Source organism: Lampetra fluviatilis, chromosome 67 (genome assembly GCF_964198595.1).
Source record: "Lampetra fluviatilis chromosome 67, kcLamFluv1.1, whole genome shotgun sequence".
In the NCBI taxonomy this organism is placed as follows: Eukaryota; Metazoa; Chordata; class Hyperoartia; order Petromyzontiformes; family Petromyzontidae; genus Lampetra; species Lampetra fluviatilis.
In genome coordinates, this window is record NC_136341.1 from 154012 (window position 1) to 176979 (window position 22968).

Consider the following 22968-nt stretch of genomic DNA (forward strand, 5'->3'; position numbering starts at 1 on the left):
TCGTGATTTATTTTATTTTATACCTACATGACTTTACCGAAAAAAACAAAGAGTATGAGGCTGCTCGTGGTCCACCCTAACCCACGCATTGTCCACTGCACAAACCATGACAGCAGCAGCAGATGTTGTATTTAACCCAGGTGAGAAGGCCCGCTGAGCTGCTGTGTAGCGACCTGGCCCATCACAAATGATAGCAGCTCGACCAAGTGGCTTATCGTCATCGTCCCGTGAACATGCATTGCAGCCAAATACTCTAAACGCATAGGGATACATAGAGACCCATAGAGATGCATAGAGACACAGACATATAGAGATCCTTAGAGACACAGTGACCCATATAGACATACATAGTGACCCATAGTCATACATAGAGACACATAGAAATACATAGAGACACATAGACATATAGAGATCCTTAGAGACACAGTGACCCATAGACATACATAGTGACCCATAGACATACATAGAGACACATAGAGATACATAGAGACACATAGACATATAGAGATGCTTAGAGACACAGTGACCCATAGACATACATAGTGACCCATAGACATACATAGAGACACATAGAGATACATAGAGACACATAGACATATAGAGATCCTTAGAGACACAGTGACCCATAGACATACATAGTGACCCATAGACATACATAGATACCCATAGACATACCTAGAGAGACGGAGACCCATAAGCAAAAATGTTTTGTATTTTACGAGGTAGTAAGGCCCCACTGAGCTGTGAGGCTCTTTCAGAAGCGACCTGGCCCATCACAAATGATAGCAGCTCTACAAAGTCGCTTATCATCATCGTCATCGTCATCCCGCGGGAACATTTTTAGGAGTAGCCAGATACTCTCAATCGAATGCACAAACGGGAAATTAAAAACGCTCCAGGAGTGGTGGTGATGCGACTGTGGCCATCCAGAACAGAGACCGTATGACAGAGATTAACACATCGTAGGAGACTTTCGTGACCACAATGTTATCCTTGATATAGGTGGTTTGTGGGTTAGATCGTGTTAATATAAACATGTGTCGTCAAACCCTCCGCCACCCAACACGGCTGACGAGTAAGGTTTGTCACGTAAACAAAAACGTGCAAATTAGTTACTAGCACAGCACTAACCAGTGTGTTGGAGAGTAAAACCACGACAGCATTTACAATTCGAGTACTGTGACGTTTCACCGGTAATTACAACAACCAGCCTCATCAGGCGAAATCCAGATGAGGCTGTCACTCTCCAACACACCGGTTAGTGCTGAATTATTAACGAATTGGCACGTTTTGTTTACGCGACAAACCTTACAAAATTTGCGGTGGTGGTGGCAGGTTTAACGGCACATTTATATTTAGGCGATCTAACCCTATTACTGTACATCACGTAATTACGCAATTACGCCTGATCCACAAATACGAAGGGTGAAGTTCATGGTGGTGATGATGTTCATGGTGATATTCATGGTGATATTCATGGTGATGTTCATGGTGATCATGATGTTCATGATTATGGTCATGGTGATGATGTTGATGATGTGAATGGTGATGTTGATGATGTTGATGTCGGTCATGTTCTATTAGCTGCTGGATGAGCTACCCATGATCTACACATGCTGCGTCTTCGTGTACTGCCTGTGAGTACTGGATACACCGCACAAGCTGCACCGGAGCACTGTATATACTGTACAACCCACACACGGGGAACTGTACACACTGCACAAAGTGACCGCGGGACACTGCACATACTGTACAAACTACAGCTGGACACTCTATACTGTACAAACTGCCTCTCGGCACTGTGCACTACCCGTGAGCATCGTACATACTGTACAACACTGTACGTGAGTACTGTACCAACATTGCTCTTGAAGACATGGGGGTGACGGTAATTTTAAATCCCAGTCTCGTGCCGCGCAAAATGGTGTTAATGACGATTATTATTGTTGATTGTTCGCCCACGTCGTTGCACAAACATCGCGCAGAGGGACCGCAAGCGACCGGACATCGCGACATGCTCCGTCAGGAGATCCGGTGTTCGTCATTGCCGCCATCGTCGTCGTCGTCATCGTTGGCGCGGGGGCATCGGTGGCATTGGCGGCCATTAGCATCGGCTTGTCTAAAACCCGCATCGACGATCCATTCATTCTGCAGCTCAGTTGGGAAAAATGACATCGCTGCTGTTTCTCTTTTCCACGGACTCGCGCCCAATCCGAGCGACGAGCACAAACAAAGAGAATGGCAAAAGCGGTGCAGTTGCAGCGGCCGTCACTGGCAGGCAATCGCTGCTTAGCAGACACACGGAGGAGGAAGGGGGAAGAGGAGGGAGGAGGGAGGAAGGGGGAAGAAGGGGGAGGGAGGGGGGGAGGGGGTATGAGGGGGAGGTAGGGATGGAGGGAGGGGGGAGAGAGGGGGAGGGAGGGGAGGGAGGGGAGGAAGGAGGAGGAGCAAGTTGGAGGGAGGAGAAGGAGGAGGGAGGATCAAGGAGGGAGGAGGAGGAAGTTGGAGGAAGGGAGGGAGAAGTTGGAGGGAGGGAGGAGACAAAGGAGGAGGTTGTGGGAGTGTCGAGACACCTCGCCTGCAGACCCACCGCTGTAGATCTGCCGACTGACCATGTTGCCGAGCCGTCTGGCCAGGATCACTCCATACACGGCTTTTAGTTGTCAAAGAATGACATCGGCAGCCATGTTTTCGAGAGCAATGCCCAAAGAGCAGCGGCCTCACACCACGACGCCATTGCCACAACACAGTGACACAACGGCCACAACACGTGCCTCCCCCCAACCACTGCACTCTGAGTCGGCTCGCGACCCCTGCCTCCCCCTGTGCCTCCGTGGCGCATCGTGAAGAGTTCCACTGCACTCTGACCACCCATCAACCGGTCAACCCGGGGTCTGTGCACGGCTCTCGCGACGTTCTTCACCAATTTAAAGCGTGAAGATCGAGGCAATGGTTTCTCACTTGAGGGAGGCAACGGCGTTCTCCCGGCCTGCCCTCTGAGTTTTTATCAACCTGGGGCCCGGATGCGACGTCGGTAGCAGGAGGCGGGCGTCGATATTCATCGCCACGGCTGCCAAATGAAGACGCCGCCACTCGACCGCATCCACGCTGTCCATTCTGATTGTCCACGTGGCAAAATCTTTAGTTGAGCGAGGGGTTTGCTTCCCCCAGACCTGTGTCGAAATGGAGGAGTTAACACTGCTCCCGAAAAGAAGTTGCCCTGAGTCAATGTAAATATACATATAGTGAGACCCCACCAACTATCGTCCCCAATCTCAAACCTGAGTACGACATCAGTGGTCACGGAGCGCCTGCGTCTGAAGCGGTCGCTACGTCCCCACATCGCTGCAATGGTCAGATTCAACTCCATTGCAGTCTGTACCAGAGGTGCCACAAGCACTAAGACAGCTCTATTGAAGATCACCGGTGACCTCTACAAAATCACCGATGACCTCTACAAGATCACGAATTACTTCTGCAAAGTCACAGATGACCTCTAGAAGATCACAGATGACCTCTAGAAGATCATTGATGACCTCTACAAGATCACTGATTACCTCTACAAGATCACAAATGACTTCTGCAAAGTCACCGATAATCTCTACAACATCACCAATGACCTCTACAACATTACCGATGACCTATACAAGATTACCGCTGACCTGTACGAGATTACGGATGATCTCTACAACTTACCGATGACTTCTACAAGATCACCACTGACCTATACAAGATCACTTATGATCTCTACAAAATTACCGATGACCTATACAGTGAGGGAAAAAAGTATTTGATCCCCTGCTGATTTTGTACGTTTGCCCACTGACAAAGAAATGACCAGTCTATAATTTTAATGGTAGGTTTATTTGAACAGTGAGAGACAGAATAACAACAACAAAATCCGGAAAAACGCATGTCAAAAATGTTATAAATTGATTGCATTTTAATGAAGGAAATAAGTATTTGACCCCTCTGCAAAACATAACTTAGTACTTGGTGGTAAAACCCTTGTTGGCAATCACAGAGGTCAGACGTTTTTTGTAGTTGGCCACCAGGTTTGCACACATCTCAGGAGGGATTTTGTCCCACTCTTTGCAGATCTTCTCCAAGGCATTAAGGTTTCGAGGCTGACGTTTGGCAACTCGAACCTTCAGCTCTCTCCACAGATTTTGTATGGGATTAAGGTCTGGAGACTGGCTAGGCCACTCCGGGACCTTAATGTGCTTCTTCTTGAGCCACTCCTTTGTTGCCTTGGCCGTGTGTTTTGGGTCATTGTCATTCTGGAATACCCATCCATGACCCATTTTCAATGTCCTGGCTGAGGGAAGGAGGTTTTCACCCAAGATTTGACGGTACATGGCACCATCCATCGTCCCTTTGATGTGGTGAAGTTGTTCTGTCCCCTTAGCAGAAAAACACCCCCAAAGCATAATGTTTCCACCTCTATGTTTGACGGTGGGGATGGTGTTCTTGGGGTCATGGGCAGCATTCCTCCTCTTCCAAACACGGCGAGTTGAGTTGATGCCAAAGAGCTCCATTTTGGTCTCATTTGACCGCAACACTTTCACCCAGTTGTCCTCTGAATCATTCAGATGTTCATTGGCAAACTTCAGACGGGCATGTATATGTGCTTTCTTGAGAAGGGGGACCTTGCGGGTGCTGCAGGATTTCAGTCCTTCACGGCGTAGAGTGTTACCAACTGTTTTCTTGATGACTATGGCCCCAGCTGCCCTGAGATCATTGACAAGATCCTCCTGTGTAGTTCTGGGCTGATTCCTCACCGTTCTCATGATCATTGCAACTCCACGAGGTGAGATCTTGCATGGAGCCCCAGGCTGAGGGAGATTGATAGTTCTTTTGTGTTTCTTCCATTTGCGAAATAATCGCACCAACTGTTGTCACCTTCTCATCAAGCTGCTTGGCGATGGTCTTATAGCTCATCCCAGCCTTGTGTAGGTCTACAATCTTGTCCCTGACATCCTTGGAGAGCTCTTTGGTCTTGGCCATGGTGGAGAGTTTGGAATCTGATTGATTGCTTCTGTGAACAGGTGTTTTTTATACAGGTAACAAAGCTGTGATTAGGAGCACTCCCTTTAAGAGTGTGCTCCTAATCTCAGCTCGTTACCTGTATAAAAGACACCTGGGAGCCAGAAATCTTTCTGATTGAGAGGGGGTCAAATACGTATTTCCCTCATTAAAATGCAAATCAATGAAAAAAAAATTTGACGTGCGTTTTTCTGGATTTTTGTTGTTGTTATTCTGTCTCTCACTGTTCAAATAAACCTACCATTAAAATTATAGATTGATCATTTCTTTGTCAGTGGGCAAACGTACAAAATTAGCAGGGGATCAAATACTTTTTTCCCTCACTGTACAAGATCACCTATGATCTCTTCAACATTAACGATGACCTATACAAGATCACTAATGATCTCTACAACATCACCGATGACTTCTACAAGATCACTACTGACCTATACAAGATCACCGATGATCTCTACAACATCACCGATGACTTCTACAAGATCACCACTGACCTATACAAGATCACCGATGATCTCTACAACATCAACGATGACTTCTACAAGATCACCACTGACCTATACAAGATCACCGATGATCTCTACAAGATCACCACTGACCTATACAAGATCACCGATGATCTCTACAAGATCACCACTGACCTATACAAGATCACCTATGATCTCTACAACATCACCGATGACGTCTACAAGATCACCACTGACCTATACAAGATCACCGATGATCTCTACAACATCAACGATGACTTCTACAAGATCACCACTGACCTATACAAGATCACCGATGATCTCTACAAGATCACCACTGACCTATACAAGATCACCTATGATCTTTACAACATCACCGATGACGTCTACAAGATCACCACTGACCTATACAAGATCACCGATGATCTCTACAACATCACCGATGACCTATACAAGATCACCGATGACCTCCACCACATCACGGATGACTTCTACAAGATCACTGATGACCACTAGAAGATCACTGATGACCTCCACCACATTACGGATGACCTCTACAAGATCACCGATGACCTCTGACCTCTACAACATCACGGATGACCTCTACATTCTGTCTCTCACTGTTCAAATAAACCTACCATTAAAATTATAGATTGATCATTTCTTTGTCAGTGGGCAAACGTACAAAATTAGCAGGGGATCAAATACTTTTTTCCCTCACTGTACAAGATCACCTATGATCTCTTCAACATTAACGATGACCTATACAAGATCACTAATGATCTCTACAACATCACCGATGACTTCTACAAGATCACTACTGACCTATACAAGATCACCGATGATCTCTACAACATCACCGATGACTTCTACAAGATCACCACTGACCTATACAAGATCACCGATGATCTCTACAACATCAACGATGACTTCTACAAGATCACCACTGACCTATACAAGATCACCGATGATCTCTACAAGATCACCACTGACCTATACAAGATCACCGATGATCTCTACAAGATCACCACTGACCTATACAAGATCACCTATGATCTCTACAACATCACCGATGACGTCTACAAGATCACCACTGACCTATACAAGATCACCGATGATCTCTACAACATCAACGATGACTTCTACAAGATCACCACTGACCTATACAAGATCACCGATGATCTCTACAAGATCACCACTGACCTATACAAGATCACCTATGATCTTTACAACATCACCGATGACGTCTACAAGATCACCACTGACCTATACAAGATCACCGATGATCTCTACAACATCACCGATGACCTATACAAGATCACCGATGACCTCCACCACATCACGGATGACTTCTACAAGATCACTGATGACCACTAGAAGATCACTGATGACCTCCACCACATTACGGATGACCTCTACAAGATCACCGATGACCTCTGACCTCTACAACATCACGGATGACCTCTACATTCTGTCTCTCACTGTTCAAATAAACCTACCATTAAAATTATAGATTGATCATTTCTTTGTCAGTGGGCAAACGTACAAAATTAGCAGGGGATCAAATACTTTTTTCCCTCACTGTACAAGATCACCTATGATCTCTTCAACATTAACGATGACCTATACAAGATCACTAATGATCTCTACAACATCACCGATGACTTCTACAAGATCACTACTGACCTATACAAGATCACCGATGATCTCTACAACATCACCGATGACTTCTACAAGATCACCACTGACCTATACAAGATCACCGATGATCTCTACAACATCAACGATGACTTCTACAAGATCACCACTGACCTATACAAGATCACCGATGATCTCTACAAGATCACCACTGACCTATACAAGATCACCGATGATCTCTACAAGATCACCACTGACCTATACAAGATCACCTATGATCTCTACAACATCACCGATGACGTCTACAAGATCACCACTGACCTATACAAGATCACCGATGATCTCTACAACATCAACGATGACTTCTACAAGATCACCACTGACCTATACAAGATCACCGATGATCTCTACAAGATCACCACTGACCTATACAAGATCACCTATGATCTTTACAACATCACCGATGACGTCTACAAGATCACCACTGACCTATACAAGATCACCGATGATCTCTACAACATCACCGATGACCTATACAAGATCACCGATGACCTCCACCACATCACGGATGACTTCTACAAGATCACTGATGACCACTAGAAGATCACTGATGACCTCCACCACATTACGGATGACCTCTACAAGATCACCGATGACCTCTGACCTCTACAACATCACGGATGACCTCTACATCACAGATGACTGGTGTACTGTGTACTTTGCCTGTGAGTGCTTGATGATGATGATGTTGATGTTGTTGATATTGTTGATCATGATGTTGTTGATGTTGCAGGTTTCTCAGCTTTGAGAAGCCAAACTTCATGAATGTTCCGTTCATCCTCACTCTGGTGGCATTCAGCTGCCTCGTCACAGGGGTGAGGGCATCACTAACATCAACATCACTAACATCAACATCACTAACATAAACATCACTAACATCAATATCAGCACCATCAACACCGCCATCCACATCACGAACATCGCCATCAACATTGCCATCAACATCGCCAGCAATATCACCATCAATTTTACCATCAGTATTGCCATCAATATCACCATCGGCATCACCATAAAAATTACCATCAATATTGCCCTCAACATCGCCATCGCCATCACCATCAACATCAACATCGCCATCAACATCAACATCGCCGTCACTTTCCAGCTTCAGCAGCAGGCGCATCTTAAGTTGACAAGCCAATGGTCAGTGGGCAGATCAGCTCCACGGTAGGTCCTGATGTCAAGGACATGGGCTTACATCCGCTGTTTCGTCACTATGTGGTCCAGCAGATGTTCCTGCTTGGACCCGGCATGCATCCATGATGTTGTGTGGATGCGCCGATGCCGAAACAGCGTGTTGGTAATTACAAGCCCATGGGCTGCACAGAAGTTTAGCAGCCTCGTAGCATTGTGTTTGAGCTGATCTGGCCCATGCCTTCCAATCACTCCAGACCAGGTGCCAGCATCAGAACCTGCTCAGGCATTAAAGTCACCCAACAGGATGACTCTATCCTAAGGGGCATAAGCTACCACCACCACTCCTCGCCTCTGATTGATGGGAAGGTGAGCCCACAGTAGCCTGGGGCTTACAGCTTCCCACAAATCACCACCATGCTCCCACACCCCTTCATTATATTGTTTAGAAGAAGAGCCACTCCCTATTGTTTGGCAGTTTCCTGCCCCAAGTCGAGGACTGTCCACCCCTCATCTGACTGGAGCCAGAGCCGGTCCACTGGACCCCCCTGTATTCCACACATAGATTCAGGCAGTACCGGTCCAGCTCCTGAAGAGGAGTGGCGGCCTCTCCTCCACACTGAGCGTTTGGACATTCCACGTGGCCACCCACCGTGGTTTCCTGCTGTCTCTGGAAGAATCCCTAGGGGAGGGGTATAGTCTGGCTCCACCAAATGGGGTTTGGCCAGAAGATGCTTGTCCCATACATACGTACATATGTACGTCCACTCAGGGAATCCGGGACAAGCTTATTATAGTATGTTCACCGTGATTAATTGGTAAGGTGATTTTAAAATGGCGGGGTTACCAGCCCCTTGAATACTGTAATGGAGACATGCATACACACAAATTAACACAGTGACACATAGCCACACGCAGAGACACACAGGCAATCTCTTTGAAACACTTAACAGCAATTGAAACACCACACATACATCTACAGACGTATACATTACTCACCTCACCCTAACTGACATAAATTAACTTAACACTTAGACACCGCCACCTCCTCAGCTGCTTAAATATAACCACAAGACAAAGACAAGTGTTGTCATCACATCTACCCCTCTATTTAAGGAACGAAACAGGTGGACTTCTCCACAAATCTGGCTGTCGCCTGATGATGCTAGTTGTAATTGCTGGCGAAACATCGTACTCAGATTGTAAATGTTGTGGCTTGGCTCTCCAACACACCGGTGTGCTAGTAACGAATTGGCACGTTCTGTTTACGTGACAAACCTTGCAAATTGGCTGTGTCGGGTGGTGGCGGGTTTAACGACACATTTATATTTTTAAGTGGTAGAATCCAAAAGACCTGTATTGTGGATGATATTGGTCGCGAAAGCCTACTTGTTAAATATCTCTCGTAGCCGTAACTGTGCGGCAAGAGCTGTTAGCGAGCACCACTGCAGGCCGGCACGACACATGAGGGGCTGGGTGGCCAGCACCACAGCAGTAGCGATGCTTACCCACTGCACCAGGTACTGATTTGGGACGTAGACGACCTAGGGGAGGCCCAGGATTCGCCACTGGTGTTGATGGCCTTGAGCGGGAATCGAACTCGGGTCGCCGGGTTTGTGGTGGAGCGCGGCACTAACCCGCTGCCCTACATCACCACAGACACTCACCACACTCATTGTAACCAACTTTTGTTCAGAAGCGACCTGGCCATGACAAATGAGAGCTCAAACAATTGACTGCTTATTATCATAATCGTCGTAGTCACGTGGGAATTTATAGCAGAAGCCAAACAACTCTAAAACACGTGGTGGAGACGTTGATTCTAAACGTGGAGGGGAAAACCGGAGGACCCGGAGAAAAATCCACGCGACCATGGGGAAAGAGATGCAGACTCCAAATATACAGCAGCAGCAGGCATCGTCAGGGTCGGAATCGAACCCACGACCTCCTGTAGACCAGGCGAGATAGTTAACATCTCCTAGCCACCGTGATGATGAACGAGAAACGCAGACTCCAAATATACAGCAGCAGGCATCATCAGGGTCAAGGATCGAACTCACAACCTCCTGTAGACCAGGCGAGGTAGTTAACATCTCCTAGCCACCGTGATGCCCCAAAACACACACTCATCGCTCACCACACTCACTCATCGCTCACCACTTACCTCACCACTCACGCAGCCGTCTGTGTCTCTGCAGATTTACCTCCTCTTGAAGGAGCCAGTGTTCCATCAGGTGAGGACGATCACACGGCTGATGGTGCACCTAGCCTGGCACTGGGGATAACACTGATTTTATTGATCTTGATGACTTCAAGGGTGATGTCCATGGTGCTAGTGTTGGTGATGTTAATGATTGCGGTGATGTTGCTGTAGGTCATGTTGATGGTGGTGATGTTGTTGATCATGATCCTGATGATGATGATGTTGTTGACATTGGCGATATTGATGGTGGTGGTGATGTTGCTGTAGGTCATGTTGATGGTGGTGATGCTGTTGGTGATGTAGTTGGTGGTGGTGGTGATGATGTTGGTGGTGATGTTGGTAGTGATAATGTTGATGATATTACTGTAGATGGTAATGTTGATGGTGGTGTCGGTGGTGACGATGATGACGATATTGATGGTGGTGGTGTTAATTTTGGTGATGTTGATGTTGTTGATATTGGTGATTTTGATGTGTGGTTATGTTGGTGAGCATGATTCTGGTGATGATGTTGTTGACATTGGCGATATTGATGGTGGTGGTGGTGATGTTAATGCTGGTTATGATGATCATGATGCTGATGTTAATGGTGATGTTTTCGGGTGAGCTGAGAGAAACGGGCGGCCCACTCCCAGTGTCCACAACACGCAACGTCCACGCGTAAGCAGGCTTCTCTTGGAGGTTCAGAGAGCCGTGCGGTTCTCTAAACGGTCCAGACCTTCCTTCCCCACCTCCCCCCCTCCCGAGACCCTGGCTGATGGAGGAGGTGTTCCGGTTGACTGCGAAAGAGCGACAGGCTCACTCCCACTGTCTGCACCGCATCCCACGTCAAAAAATGAGGAGGCTTACCACAACCTTCGCACGGAGGTTTGGAGAGCCGTGTGGCACTGCAAGGATGGGTGGTGGTCGCGGGTCGCTGAGGAGATGGAAAATACCTCGTTAGCCCACGATCACAAATCACTCTTTCATTCCATCACAAACGCAACTTGCAGCACCACACCGATCAACATCCTTAAGGGAAAGAACGGTGATCCGATCTCTGACCCCTGAGGGGAAATCCCTCGGTTCAAAAGATACCATGGGACAGGGTGGGGATGACCCTGCCGGGGCTGCTGTGCCTCAAATATTGGAGGAAGTAGCCCCCCCATTATGAGTGGCTGGTTGGCATCCCATCTTCTGAGAAAGTACAAGGGGTGATCCAGAGTCTGAGACCATGAAAAGCGCCAGGCAGAGATGATTTCCCAAGCGCAATGCTGAGGGAAGGTGCATCTGTGTGCAGACTGCCCTACATGATATCATCACAACTATCTGGACCACTGGATGGGTTCCACAGGATGGGAAGGATGCCCTGGTGGTCCCCCTCTTTAAGAAAGGGGACCGCACAGACTGTAACAACTACAGGGGCATCTCACTCCTCAGTGTGCCGGGTAAGGTCCTTGCAAGGATTATTCACCATCGCCTTGCCAGACACGCTGAGGAGAGGCTTGCGGAGCCCCAATGTGCTTTTATACTGAGGCGGTCCTGCACAGATGCCATATTCTCTGTTCGTCTGCTACAGCAGAGGTGTAGGGAATTCCCACAGGACCTACATCTCTGCTTTATTTACCTGGTTGTGACCTATGATACCATCAACAGGGCATGGATCTGGGTTGGTCTTCGTGCTTTCTAATTCCCTGACTCTCTGCTCACAATAATTAAGGACCTTCATGATGGTGGGCATCCCTGGCTAAAGCTATGTGGCCGGGAATCGGAGCCATTCCCTGTTCACCTTGGGATGTCCTCTGGCCACTACACTCTTTTATATATTTTCGACCAGTTAATTTGAGAAGCTTTCAATGGCTGTACGAGTAGAATTTCCATCTGGTACAGATACAATGGGAGACGGATTGATGCCTAGGTGCGGTCGAGGGATGGCTCCCAATTGGTCAACCATGATGCGTATGCTAATGAGCTGGTGATTGCTGCTCACTCAGAAGAGGAGTTGGAGGCTCTGCTGCTGAACATGGAGCATGGCACTCAGAGGTGGGGTCTTACCGTCAGCACCACGAAAACGAAGCACCTGCTTGGGTATGTTATGTTACCAAACGCTCCACCCCCTCCACTCCTCATGAGTGATGGAGCAGTTGCAGAGAGAGTGGAGAGGTTTCCATACCTGAGCAGTATGCTTATGACCAGCTCCGGTTTGGCAGCAGAGGTCTCGCTGTGAATCAGCCGAGCGGCATTATCCTTTTCATCAGCTGCATAACGCTGTGTGGAAGCTACCTGGTCTGTCACTCCGCACAAAGCTTCGGATCATCTCGACCACAGTCATGCCCTCCCTTCTATATACTTGTGAAACGTGGATCTCTCTAATTGAACATCTGCGCCGGTTTTAAACATTTCGGCTGGTCTGCCTCCGATCCATCCTGGGTTTAACCAGGCTGGATTGTGTGAGGAACTCAAAAATCCTTGAAAGATCTGGACACAGTCTCATCAGTGAACTCCTCCGGCAAGCAAGGCTGCATTGGCTGGGTCATATAGCCTGCATCCCCAGCCACCACATGCCCAAGCAGCTTCTGTTTGGCTGGATAGAGGGGGCTAAACGGGCACCACATGGGCTAAAGAGGAAATGGACTGATGCAGTACACAAGGATGTGAGCTGAGTGGACTTGCTGATGACTGGTACCAGCGGTGTCAAAATCGGCCGAGGCTCGTAAAGGAGGCTACTGGACAGTTGGAGGAAGTCGCCATCCAACAACAACAGAGAGCAGAGGAGCGACGCTCACAACAACGAGTGGAGCGCTGGGCAAGCTAAAACACAGGAAGTTGCCACAGTAGGGGGCACAGGTGGTGGTTCATCTGCCAGTCATCTCAGTCAGTCAACCCATGACACCTGGGTCTGTCCCATGACCTCCCGTCAGCGAGCCTTCGAAACTTCACGTGGCCACAAAGTGCCCCTGGCCTGGCACAAGCGCCGTGGCGACTTCACCGCTATTTGGTGGCCAACAGTGGTGGTTTTTGTTTGATGTTGATGGGGGTGGTGATGAAGTTGCTGTAGGTGACGTTGCACTTGGTGATGTTGATGGTGGTGGCGATGCTGTAGGTGATGGGGGTTATGTTGATTGTGATGGTGGTGATGTTGCTGTACATTATCGTGGTTAAGTTGATTGCAATGTTGATGGTGGTGATGGTGATTTTGGTAAATGGTGATGGTGGTGATGATGTTGCTGTAGGTGATGGTGGTGAAGTTGATTGCGATGATGACATTGATGGTGATGTTGATGATGGTGACGATGTTGGTGTTTATGGTGACGGTGGCGATGTTGGTGTTGATGCTCATTGATGTTGATGATGGTGATGTTGATGGTGATCATGTTGCTGTAGGTGACTTTGCACTAGGTGATCATTGTGGTGATGTTGATGGCGATGTTGATGATGTTGATGATGTTGATGATGCTGATGATGCTGCTGCTGCTGCAGGTGATGTACGGGATGCTCGTCTGCTTCCTCGTCGTCCGTGGAGTCTACATCGTGTTCTGGTACCGAGTGCTCGTGATGCCTGTTGTGGTGGTGGTTGCGGTGGTTGCGGTGGTTGCGGTGGTTGTGGTGGTTGTTGTGGTTGTTGTGGTTGTGGTGGGAGTGGTGTGGAGAGTCGGTTTAACATGGAGGCTTTCACGACCAGTATTATTCATGATAAAGATTTTTGGGTTAGATTTTGTGTCATAACCCTCCACCACCCGACACGGCCACTCAGTAAAAAAAGTGTCACGTTGACAAAAGAGAAAATAGTTCACTACTTTAGCCCACCGGTGTGTTGAAGAGTGAATCCACAACATTTACAACTTGAGTATGGGGCAGTCCATAAATGACGTCACGCTATTTTGGACGATTTTTGACCCCCCCTTTCCTTCGTCACACGACGTCACAAAAAGTCAGACCCCCCCCCCCCTCAAATATGACGTCACAAAGCTCTGCCCCCCGCCCCCCCCCCTGTGACGTCACATTTATCAAACCCCCTACCCCCCCTTCGTCACATATCGTCACAAATGTCTGACCCCACCCCCCCCCCCTAGGTGTGTGACGTCATTTATGGACGGCCCCTATGACGTTTCGCTGGAAATTACATCCAGCATCTTCGGCCAATCTGCACTTTTTAAAACCGGGAGCAAGTGGAGGGCTTCACGATTCTGGCAAATCGCCCGATGAAGCTGGATGTAATTTCCAGCGAAACGTCGTACTACTCAAGAATTGTAAATGTCGTGGATTCACTCTTCAACACACCGGTGGGCGAAAGTAGTGAACTATTTTGTCTTTTGTCAACGTGACACAAGTTTTTACTGATTGGCCGTGTCGGGTGGTGGAGGGTTGCGACACATTTATAAATAACGCGATCTAAGCCAAACACCTTTATTATGGCGTGGAGAGTGGTTGTGGTTGCAGTGGTGTTGAGTGTGGTTGTGGTGGGAGTGGTGTTGATTGGTTGGGGTTGGAGTGGTCTTGGGTGGTTGTGGTGGGACTGGTTGTGGTTAGAGTGGTGTTGAGAGTGGTTGTGGTTGGAGTGGTGTTGGGTGGTTGTGGTTGAAGTAGTGTTGAGTGGTTGTGGTGGTCATTGGGGTTGTGGTGGTGGCTGTGGTGGTTCTATTGTTGTGCTTGATGTAGATGTGGTTCAGGAGCTCGATGCTCAATGTGGAGGTCCTGCAGCAGCTGCTGCTGTCTCTGCTGCTGTTGCTGCTGCTTTTGCTGCTGTTTCTGCTGCTGTTGTTGTTGCTGCTACTGCAGCTGTTGTTGCTGCTGCTTCTGTTGATGCTGCTGTTGCTGCTGTTTCTGCTGCCGCTGTTGCTTCTGCTGCTGTTGCTCCTGCTGGTGCTGCTTCTGCTGCTGTTGCAGCTGTTTCTGCTGCTGCTGTTGCTGCTGTTGCTGCTTCTGCTGCTGATGTTGCTTCTGTTGATGCTGCTGCTTAATCAGAGACAGATGGTGGAGTTTTGCCATTCCTCCTTTGCCTCCTTTTCCTCCGTCTAAGGAGTTCAGAATACAGTGGTGTAGCTTATGTGGCCTTCCTGTGTCTCCACGAGACTCTACGGATCTTAATGAGTCTCTATGTGTCTCCATGAGTCTTTGTGTGCCTCCATGGATTTCCATGAGACTCTGGATCTCTCTGAGTCTCTATGTGTCTCCATGTGTCTCCACGAGTCTCGATGTGTCTCCATGAGTCTCTATAGATTTATCTGAGTCGCTGTGTCTCCATGCGTCTCTGGATCTCTCTGACTCTCTGTCTCCATGAGTCTCTATGGATCTCTCGGAGTCTCGATGTGTCTCCATGAGTCTCTATAGATTTATCTGAGTCTTTGTGTCTCCATGAGTCTATGGATCTCTCTGACTCTGTGTCTCCATGAGTCTATATTGATCTCTCTGACTCTGTCTCCATGAGTCTCCATGAGTCTCTATAAATTTATCTGAGTCTCTGTGTCTCCATGAGTCTATGGATCTCTCTGACTCTGTGTCTCCATGAGTCTCTATGGATCTCTCTGACTCTGTCTCCATGAGTCTCTATGGAACTGTCTGAGTGTACTGCCTAGTTTAATTGTTTTGGCTGCATGCCCACCGTTGCACGACTGTGGCAGTGTCTTTAATTTTCCATTCATGAAGGAGATGTGTGCATCCGCCTGGTGCTGCTCTGATGTGGTTGATGGTCACCCCAGTGGTGAATGGGTGGGTAAGTGGATGAGTGAGTGGGTGAATGAGTGGGTGAGTGGGTGGGTTGGTGAGTGAGTGGGTAGGTTGGTGAGTGAGTGAGTGGCATGTCTTTCAGGATGAGGAATCTCAAAGCCAGGAGGTGCGATGATGTTTCGGTCTCAAATGAGGTGTTTCTTTTGGATTTCCGTGTTATTCCACTATGTTCGCCGCGTTCTTCCAGGTCTGGGTGAGATTCTAGGATGGCGACAGCAATCCCAGCTACTAGACCAGGCTGGAGCATAGTGACTGACACTGAGTGGATCAGTGATGGTTGTGGTGGTTGTGGTGGTTGCTGTGGTTGTAGTAGTTGTGGTTGTTCCTGCTGTGGTGGTAGGAGTAATTGTGGTGATGGTTGTGGTTGCTGTGGTTGCAGCGGTGGTGGTTGCTATGATTGTGGTTGCTATGATGATGGTTGCTATGGTGATGGTGGTGCAGGGTCCTCCCGTGCCTGCAGACCCTCATGTTCTCCTCGCTCGCCTCCTTCCTCCTCGGCTTCATCCTCTGGAACCTCGACAACAACTTCTGCCCCACGTGGAGGTTAGGGGTCACCGGGTCACGACGGTCTTGGGGTCACGAGATGTTAACTACCTCGCCTGGTATGCAGAAGATTGTGGGTTCGATCCCGACTCTGACGCCTCTGTATATCAGGAGTTTGTATGCTGTTCTCTCTCACCGTGGTCGCGTGGATTTTTCTCCGGGCCCTCCGGTTGTCCCCTCCACATTTATAATCAACATCACCACACGTATAGAGTATTTGGCTGATGCTATAAATGTCCACGTGGTAAAATAAAAACATAGTTTAGTTGAGGGTGACGGGTTGCTAAGTTACAGCTCACAGGGTCCGCACAGAGGTCAGACTGACATGGGGAATATTGAAGATGACGCTGATGTTGATGATGTGGGCGATGGGATACAGGTGATGGTGGTTGTTGATTGTTGATGTCATAATCTTTGGAAGAACGTAATCAACCAGGCTATGCGTTAACTGTGTGTTAACCGACTCTCTGTGTTGCATTGCATTACACTTCCTAATTTTACTAAATTTGTTTTCTCAAACTTCATATTTCTCTCTCTAAATTTTGCAGTGCTTGTTTGTTTATGAGTCCATTGTCTCTCCTCTGGCCGCTATGGGCAGGAATTCCACACAACTCTCTCATTGTTCTCTACCCCAATCCCCCCCCCCTCTCTATTTAAGGCCTCGACACAGAGGCGTTGTCTTTCTGTTTGTCTATGTGTGTGCCTCTCTCTGTCTCTGGGTGTGTCTCTCTCTGTGTCTCTCTCTGCTTGTGTCTATGTGTCTCCGTGTCTGTGTTTTTTCTCTCAAATTTAGCAATCTTTGGAAGAACGTAATCAACCAGGTAGGGTGTTGACTGTTGTGTTAGCCGACTCTGTGTTGTATTGCATTATATTTCTAAGTTTACTGTTTGTTTTCTCATTCATTCTTGTGTTGCAATCGAAACGTCGTATTCCATTATTATTTAATTTATTTTCTTTCTACGTGACTTGACCAAAAGAACCAAAGAGTAATTCCTGCAGTCACGAAAGCTTAGAATCTAGTTTGAAACGTCGTGATTTATTTTATTTTATACCTATGTGACTTTACTGAAAGAACCAAAGAGTATAGTTTGAGCTTTTATTTGGCCGGATAGAGGGGGCTGAACAGGCGCAGCACGGGCTAGAGAAGAGATGGAGTGATGTGGTACAGGAGGACGTGAAGCTGAGTGGACTTGTCGATGACTGGGACCGCGATGTCAAGATCGGCCTCTGTGGAGGAGGCTCGTGAAGGACGCTACTGGGCAGTTAGAGGCAACAAGTTGGCACAGTAGGGGGCACAGGTGGCGGTGCATCTGCAGGTCGTCTCAGTCAGTCGACCCATGCAAACCTGCAGGGTCTGTCCGGTGACCTGCCAACGGGCACAAGCGCCATTGTGACATCACCGCTACCTAGTGACGAATGGCTGTTGTGTGCATGACGAGGTAAGTGTGACGAGGTGAGTGTGATGAGGTGAGTGACGAGGTGAGTGTGACGAGGTGTGCAGGAGGGTGAGGGTCTCCATGCTGCCCACGTCTCTGGGCGCCGTGTCGCAGCTCCACGCATGGTGGCACCTCCTGTCGGGCCTCGGCTCGTACCTGCACATCCTGTTCAGGTGGCGTCACCATCACCAACATCACCGCAGCCATCGCCAACATCACCGTCACCAACATTGTAATCACGATCACCATCGCCAACATCACCGTCACCAACATTATAATCATCATCGCCAACATAATCAAAATCACCAAACCCATCATCGCTAACATCCTCACCATCATCAATATCCCCAACATCATCATCAACAGCCACGATTCGACACTTAAGTGTCAGTGACATCACCACGGCGCCTGTGCCAGGCCAGGTGCACGTTGAGGTCACGTTAAGTGTCGAAGACTCGCTGACAGGAGGTCATGGGAGAGATCCAGCAGGTGCCATGGGTTGACTGACCGAGATGGCTGGCAGATGCACCATCTGTGCCCCCTACTGTGCCAACTTCCTGAAATTTTGCCGCCTGGGGGTTCACTCGGATCATTGTTGTGAGTGTCACTCCTCTGCACTCTGTTGTTGTTGGAGGGCGACTGCCTCCAAATGCCCAGAAGCATCCTTCATGAGTCTTCTCCACAGAGGCCGATGTTGACATCGCTGATACCAGTCTTTGGCAAGTCCATGCAGCTCCACATCCTCGCATACCGCATCAACCCATCTCTTCTCCAGCCCGTGCCATGCCTGTTTAGCCCTCTCTATCCGGCCAAACAGAATCCACTTGGGCATGCGGTGGCTGGACATGCGGGCTACATGACCCACTCAACTCAGTCTTGCCTGCTGAAGGAGCGCACTGATGGGACTGTGTCCAGATATTTCAAGAATGTGTGAGCTCCTCACACAATTTAGCCTGGTTAAACCCAGGGTGGGTTGTAGGTAGGCCAGCCTGAATGTTTCTAACCAGCGCCGATGTTCCATTAGAGGAGGGGTCCACGTTTCACAAGCATAGAGAAGAGAGGGAATTACTGTGGCTGAAAAAACCCGAAGCTGGCAGGCCAGGTAACTTCCACGCAGCTTTATGCAGCCGAGGAAAAGACAATGCCACCTGACTGATTCGGAGTGAGACCTCTGCTGTGAAACTGGAGCCGGTCATAAGTACATTGCCCAGGTATGCAAAACGCTCCACTCTATACAAACCTGCTCCATCACCAATGGCGAGTTGAGGGGATGGAGCGTTTGACGGTACAAAATACCCATGCAGGTTCTTAGTTTTGGTGGTGCAGATGGTAAGACCTCACCTCTTAGTGGCACACTCTGGGTTTAGCAGCAGCACCTCCAACTTCTCCTCTTAGTGAGCAGCATTCACCAGACCATCAGCAAGCCTCTCCACAGCGTGCCTGGCAAGGCGATTTTGAATAATCCTTGCCAGAACATTTCCCCACACACTGAGGAGAGAGATGTCCCGGTAGTTGTTACAATCAAGGGCACCCTTCCAATTCTGTGGAACCCATCCTCTGGTCTACACATTTGTGCACACACATGCCACCTTCCCTCAGCATTTCGCTTGGGAGATCCTCTCTGCCCGGCACTTTTCCTGGTCTCAAACTCTGGATCGCCTCTTGTGCTTCCTCGACAGATGGTATCTCAGCCAAACACTCAGAAGGGGTGGCTACTTATGCCAATATTTGAGGCACAGCAGCCCCAGCAGGGTCGTCCCCACCTTGCCCCATTTTATTGTCTTTGCTGAGGGAATTATCCTCGACAGACCTGATAGAAATGCTCTGCAAACCTGCATTTAGTTCCTGGGGGTCAGAGATCAGAGTATCGTTCTTTCCATTAAGGATGGTGATAGGTGAGGTACTGCAAGTATCTTTTTGAATGGATTTAAAGATGGATTTGTGATCGCGCGCTACTGAGGCAGACTCCATCTCCTCAGCAATCCGCAACCACCACCCATTATTGCAGCGCCGCACGGCTCTCCGAACCTCCGAGCGAAGGCTGCGGTAAGCCTCCTCATTCTTCGACGTGGGATGCTGTAGATGGTGGAAGTGTGGGCCTATCATTTTTTCTCAACGAGCCAGAGCACCTCCTTCAGCCAAGGCATCTGGGGAGGTCTGGACCGCATACCCAATGCAACCATTGCAGCTGCATGAGCCACAGACCTGAACCTTGCCCATTTCCCCTCAGCATCAGGAGGGGGAACGATGCCAACCCCAGCTGGAAGCAATGTTGAAATTCCTGCTTGAAATTATCCTCAGCTAGCTCAGACCAGACTCATGTGAGTTTTAATGGAGCCCTACATGGACACCTACCACAGGAGTGGAAGCATGTCAGGCGCATCTTAAAATGACAAGCTGATAGTCAGTGGGCAGATCAGCTCCATGGTTAGTCCTGGTGTCAAGGACATGGGCTGCATCCACTGGGCCATCCATTATATAGTCCAGCAGATGTTCTTGCTTGGACCCCGCGTGCATCCATGATATTTAGTGGATGTGCCGATGCCCGAACATCGTGTTGATAATTACAAGGCCATGGGCTGCACAGAAGTCAAGCAACCTTCTACCGTTATTAATGAGCTCATCTGGCCCATGCCTTCCAATCACTCCGATCCAGGTGTCTGCGTCATGACCCACTTAGGCATTAAAGTCACCCAACAGGATGACTCTATCCCGAGGGGCCAATTTAGCTAGCACTTGGGACCGGAGGTTAAAGAAGGCATCTGACTCATTGGCCTTGCCTGCATCCCTCCGCTGATGTTAATGTTCGGTGGGGGCGTAAGCAACTACCACCACCATTCCTCACCTTGTTGAGGCCCACAGCAACCTGGGACCTCACCGCCATGCTCACACACCCCCTTCATTCGTTTGTTCAAAACAAGCGCCCACACCATGTTGTTTGGTAGTTTCCTTCACCGAGTGGAGAACTGTTCACCGCTCATGAAGACTGGATCCAGAACTGGTCCACCGGACCTCCTGTGTTTCACAGAGATCCCAGGTGGTACCGGTCCATCTCCCGACAGAGGAGTGACAGTCTCGCCTTCAAAACGAGAGCCTGAACATTCCACGTAGCCAATCGCAGTGTGTTCTCCTGTTCCTGGAGGGAACCCCGAGGTGGGGGTGGGGTTCAGTCTGGCTCTGCCAGATGGAGTTTGGCCAGAAGGCATCATGAAGGCCTGTCCCCATGGGGCCTCCAGCACGAGCTTATTGCAGTGTTTCCATCGTGATGCTTGGTAGAAGTACCAGGTGCAGGGGGTTACCAGCCCCACGCACACCCATTTTACCGCCAAATGTCACCAACATCGTCACCTTCACCAGCATCAATACCATCACCAGCAAAGAGGCCTCAGACGCGTCCTCTTGTCTCTCCCCCCTCCATTGTGTTTGCAGCCTCAGCGCGCGTCTCTTGTATCTGAAGAAACGACCCCGAGTCACGGTGAGGGTACTCAGTGGCTCCATGCTCCCGTGTAGGACGAGGGGACGGTGGGTGGGTGGATAAATGGGTGGGTGAGGGGATACGTGGATGGGTGGGTGCCTATTCAAGGCATCGCGTGTTAATTAACTGTGGTTTGCCCATCTGTAAATATGCACTGAATATTTTCAGATTCCTACAATCCATTGTGATTTCTATAACAATAAACCCCCCACTGGTCATTGTACCTGATAGGCGTGATGACGTCACACCATTGCTCTATTTAAGACCGGAAGCAGGAAGACTTCACAATTCTGGCAAATCGCCTGAAGCTGCTACTTTCAATCACCGGCGAAACATCAAAGTACTCAAATTGTAAATGTTGTCGTGGGTTTACTCTCCAACACCGGTGTGCTGAAGTAGCAACGAATTGACACGTTTTGTTTAAGTGACAACCCTTACTGGTCACGTGGTGGTGGGTTACACAATCTAACCCAAAAACCTTTATTATGAATATTGGTCGCCAAAGCCTACGTGTTAAATTTAGTGTTAATCACCGAGGCTTACTGAGCCAGACGAAGGCTCCTGTGGGGTTCTGTGTTAATCTGAGGCTCACCGAGCCAGGCTAAGGCTGCTATAACATGAATACATGTCTCTCTGCAGTGGCTGCTGGGGTTCTGGCCGGTGCTGTGCGTGGATGGGAAGATCGATGCCTGAAATCCCCCACCCCCCACCCATGGAGTGGAGCAATCCACGTGCCTGGGACAAGACTTTGCTCGGGAGAAACCAACTCGGCGCCTGGGGGGTGGCAGCGGTCGGAATAAAACTACACTATTTTATTTTTTAGGTAAAGCCCACGGAGATATGTGGATCTTTTTCAGAAGTCACCTGGTTATCACAAACGATCGCTCAATGAAATAGCTTATCGCGTGGAAATTTATAGCAGCAGCCAAACACTCTAAACGCATGACCTTGATTCTAAATGTGGAAGGAAAAACCAGAGGACCCGGAGAAAAATATACGCGACCTCGGAGAGAGACACAGACTCCAAAAATACACAGCAAGCGTCAGGGTCAGGATCCACGACCTCCTGCATGCCAGGCGAGGGAGATAACATCTCATCGCCACCGTGAATGCGTGGGATCTGCAAATTAATCAATTAGAGGCCACGCTCAATCCACTGCTGAATGAGGGCCACCTCGTGCCCGTGTCCGGCCACGGAGGGTTTTCCCCTCTCACCATACGCTGGGTGTGGTGTGCCTGGTGGGTAGTGAAGTGTCATGCTGG

General features: G+C 48.8%; 1 protein-coding gene across 1 annotated transcript in view; it reads left to right on the forward strand.

The window, feature by feature from the left end:
- The window catches only part of LOC144952348 (alkaline ceramidase 3-like), a 40312-nt gene extending 17718 nt beyond the window's left edge, over positions 1–22594 (forward strand). Inside the window, exons 4-11 of the mRNA XM_078882724.1 lie at positions 1585–1637; positions 7942–8023; positions 10541–10576; positions 14005–14063; positions 16693–16794; positions 18296–18403; positions 21660–21705; positions 22345–22594. Of these exons, the coding sequence (XP_078738850.1) occupies positions 1585–1637; positions 7942–8023; positions 10541–10576; positions 14005–14063; positions 16693–16794; positions 18296–18403; positions 21660–21705; positions 22345–22398 (540 nt within the window). The 3' untranslated portion in view covers positions 22399–22594. The remainder of the gene's footprint in view (positions 1–1584; positions 1638–7941; positions 8024–10540; positions 10577–14004; positions 14064–16692; positions 16795–18295; positions 18404–21659; positions 21706–22344) is intronic.
- The last annotated feature ends 374 nt before the right edge of the window (positions 22595–22968 follow it).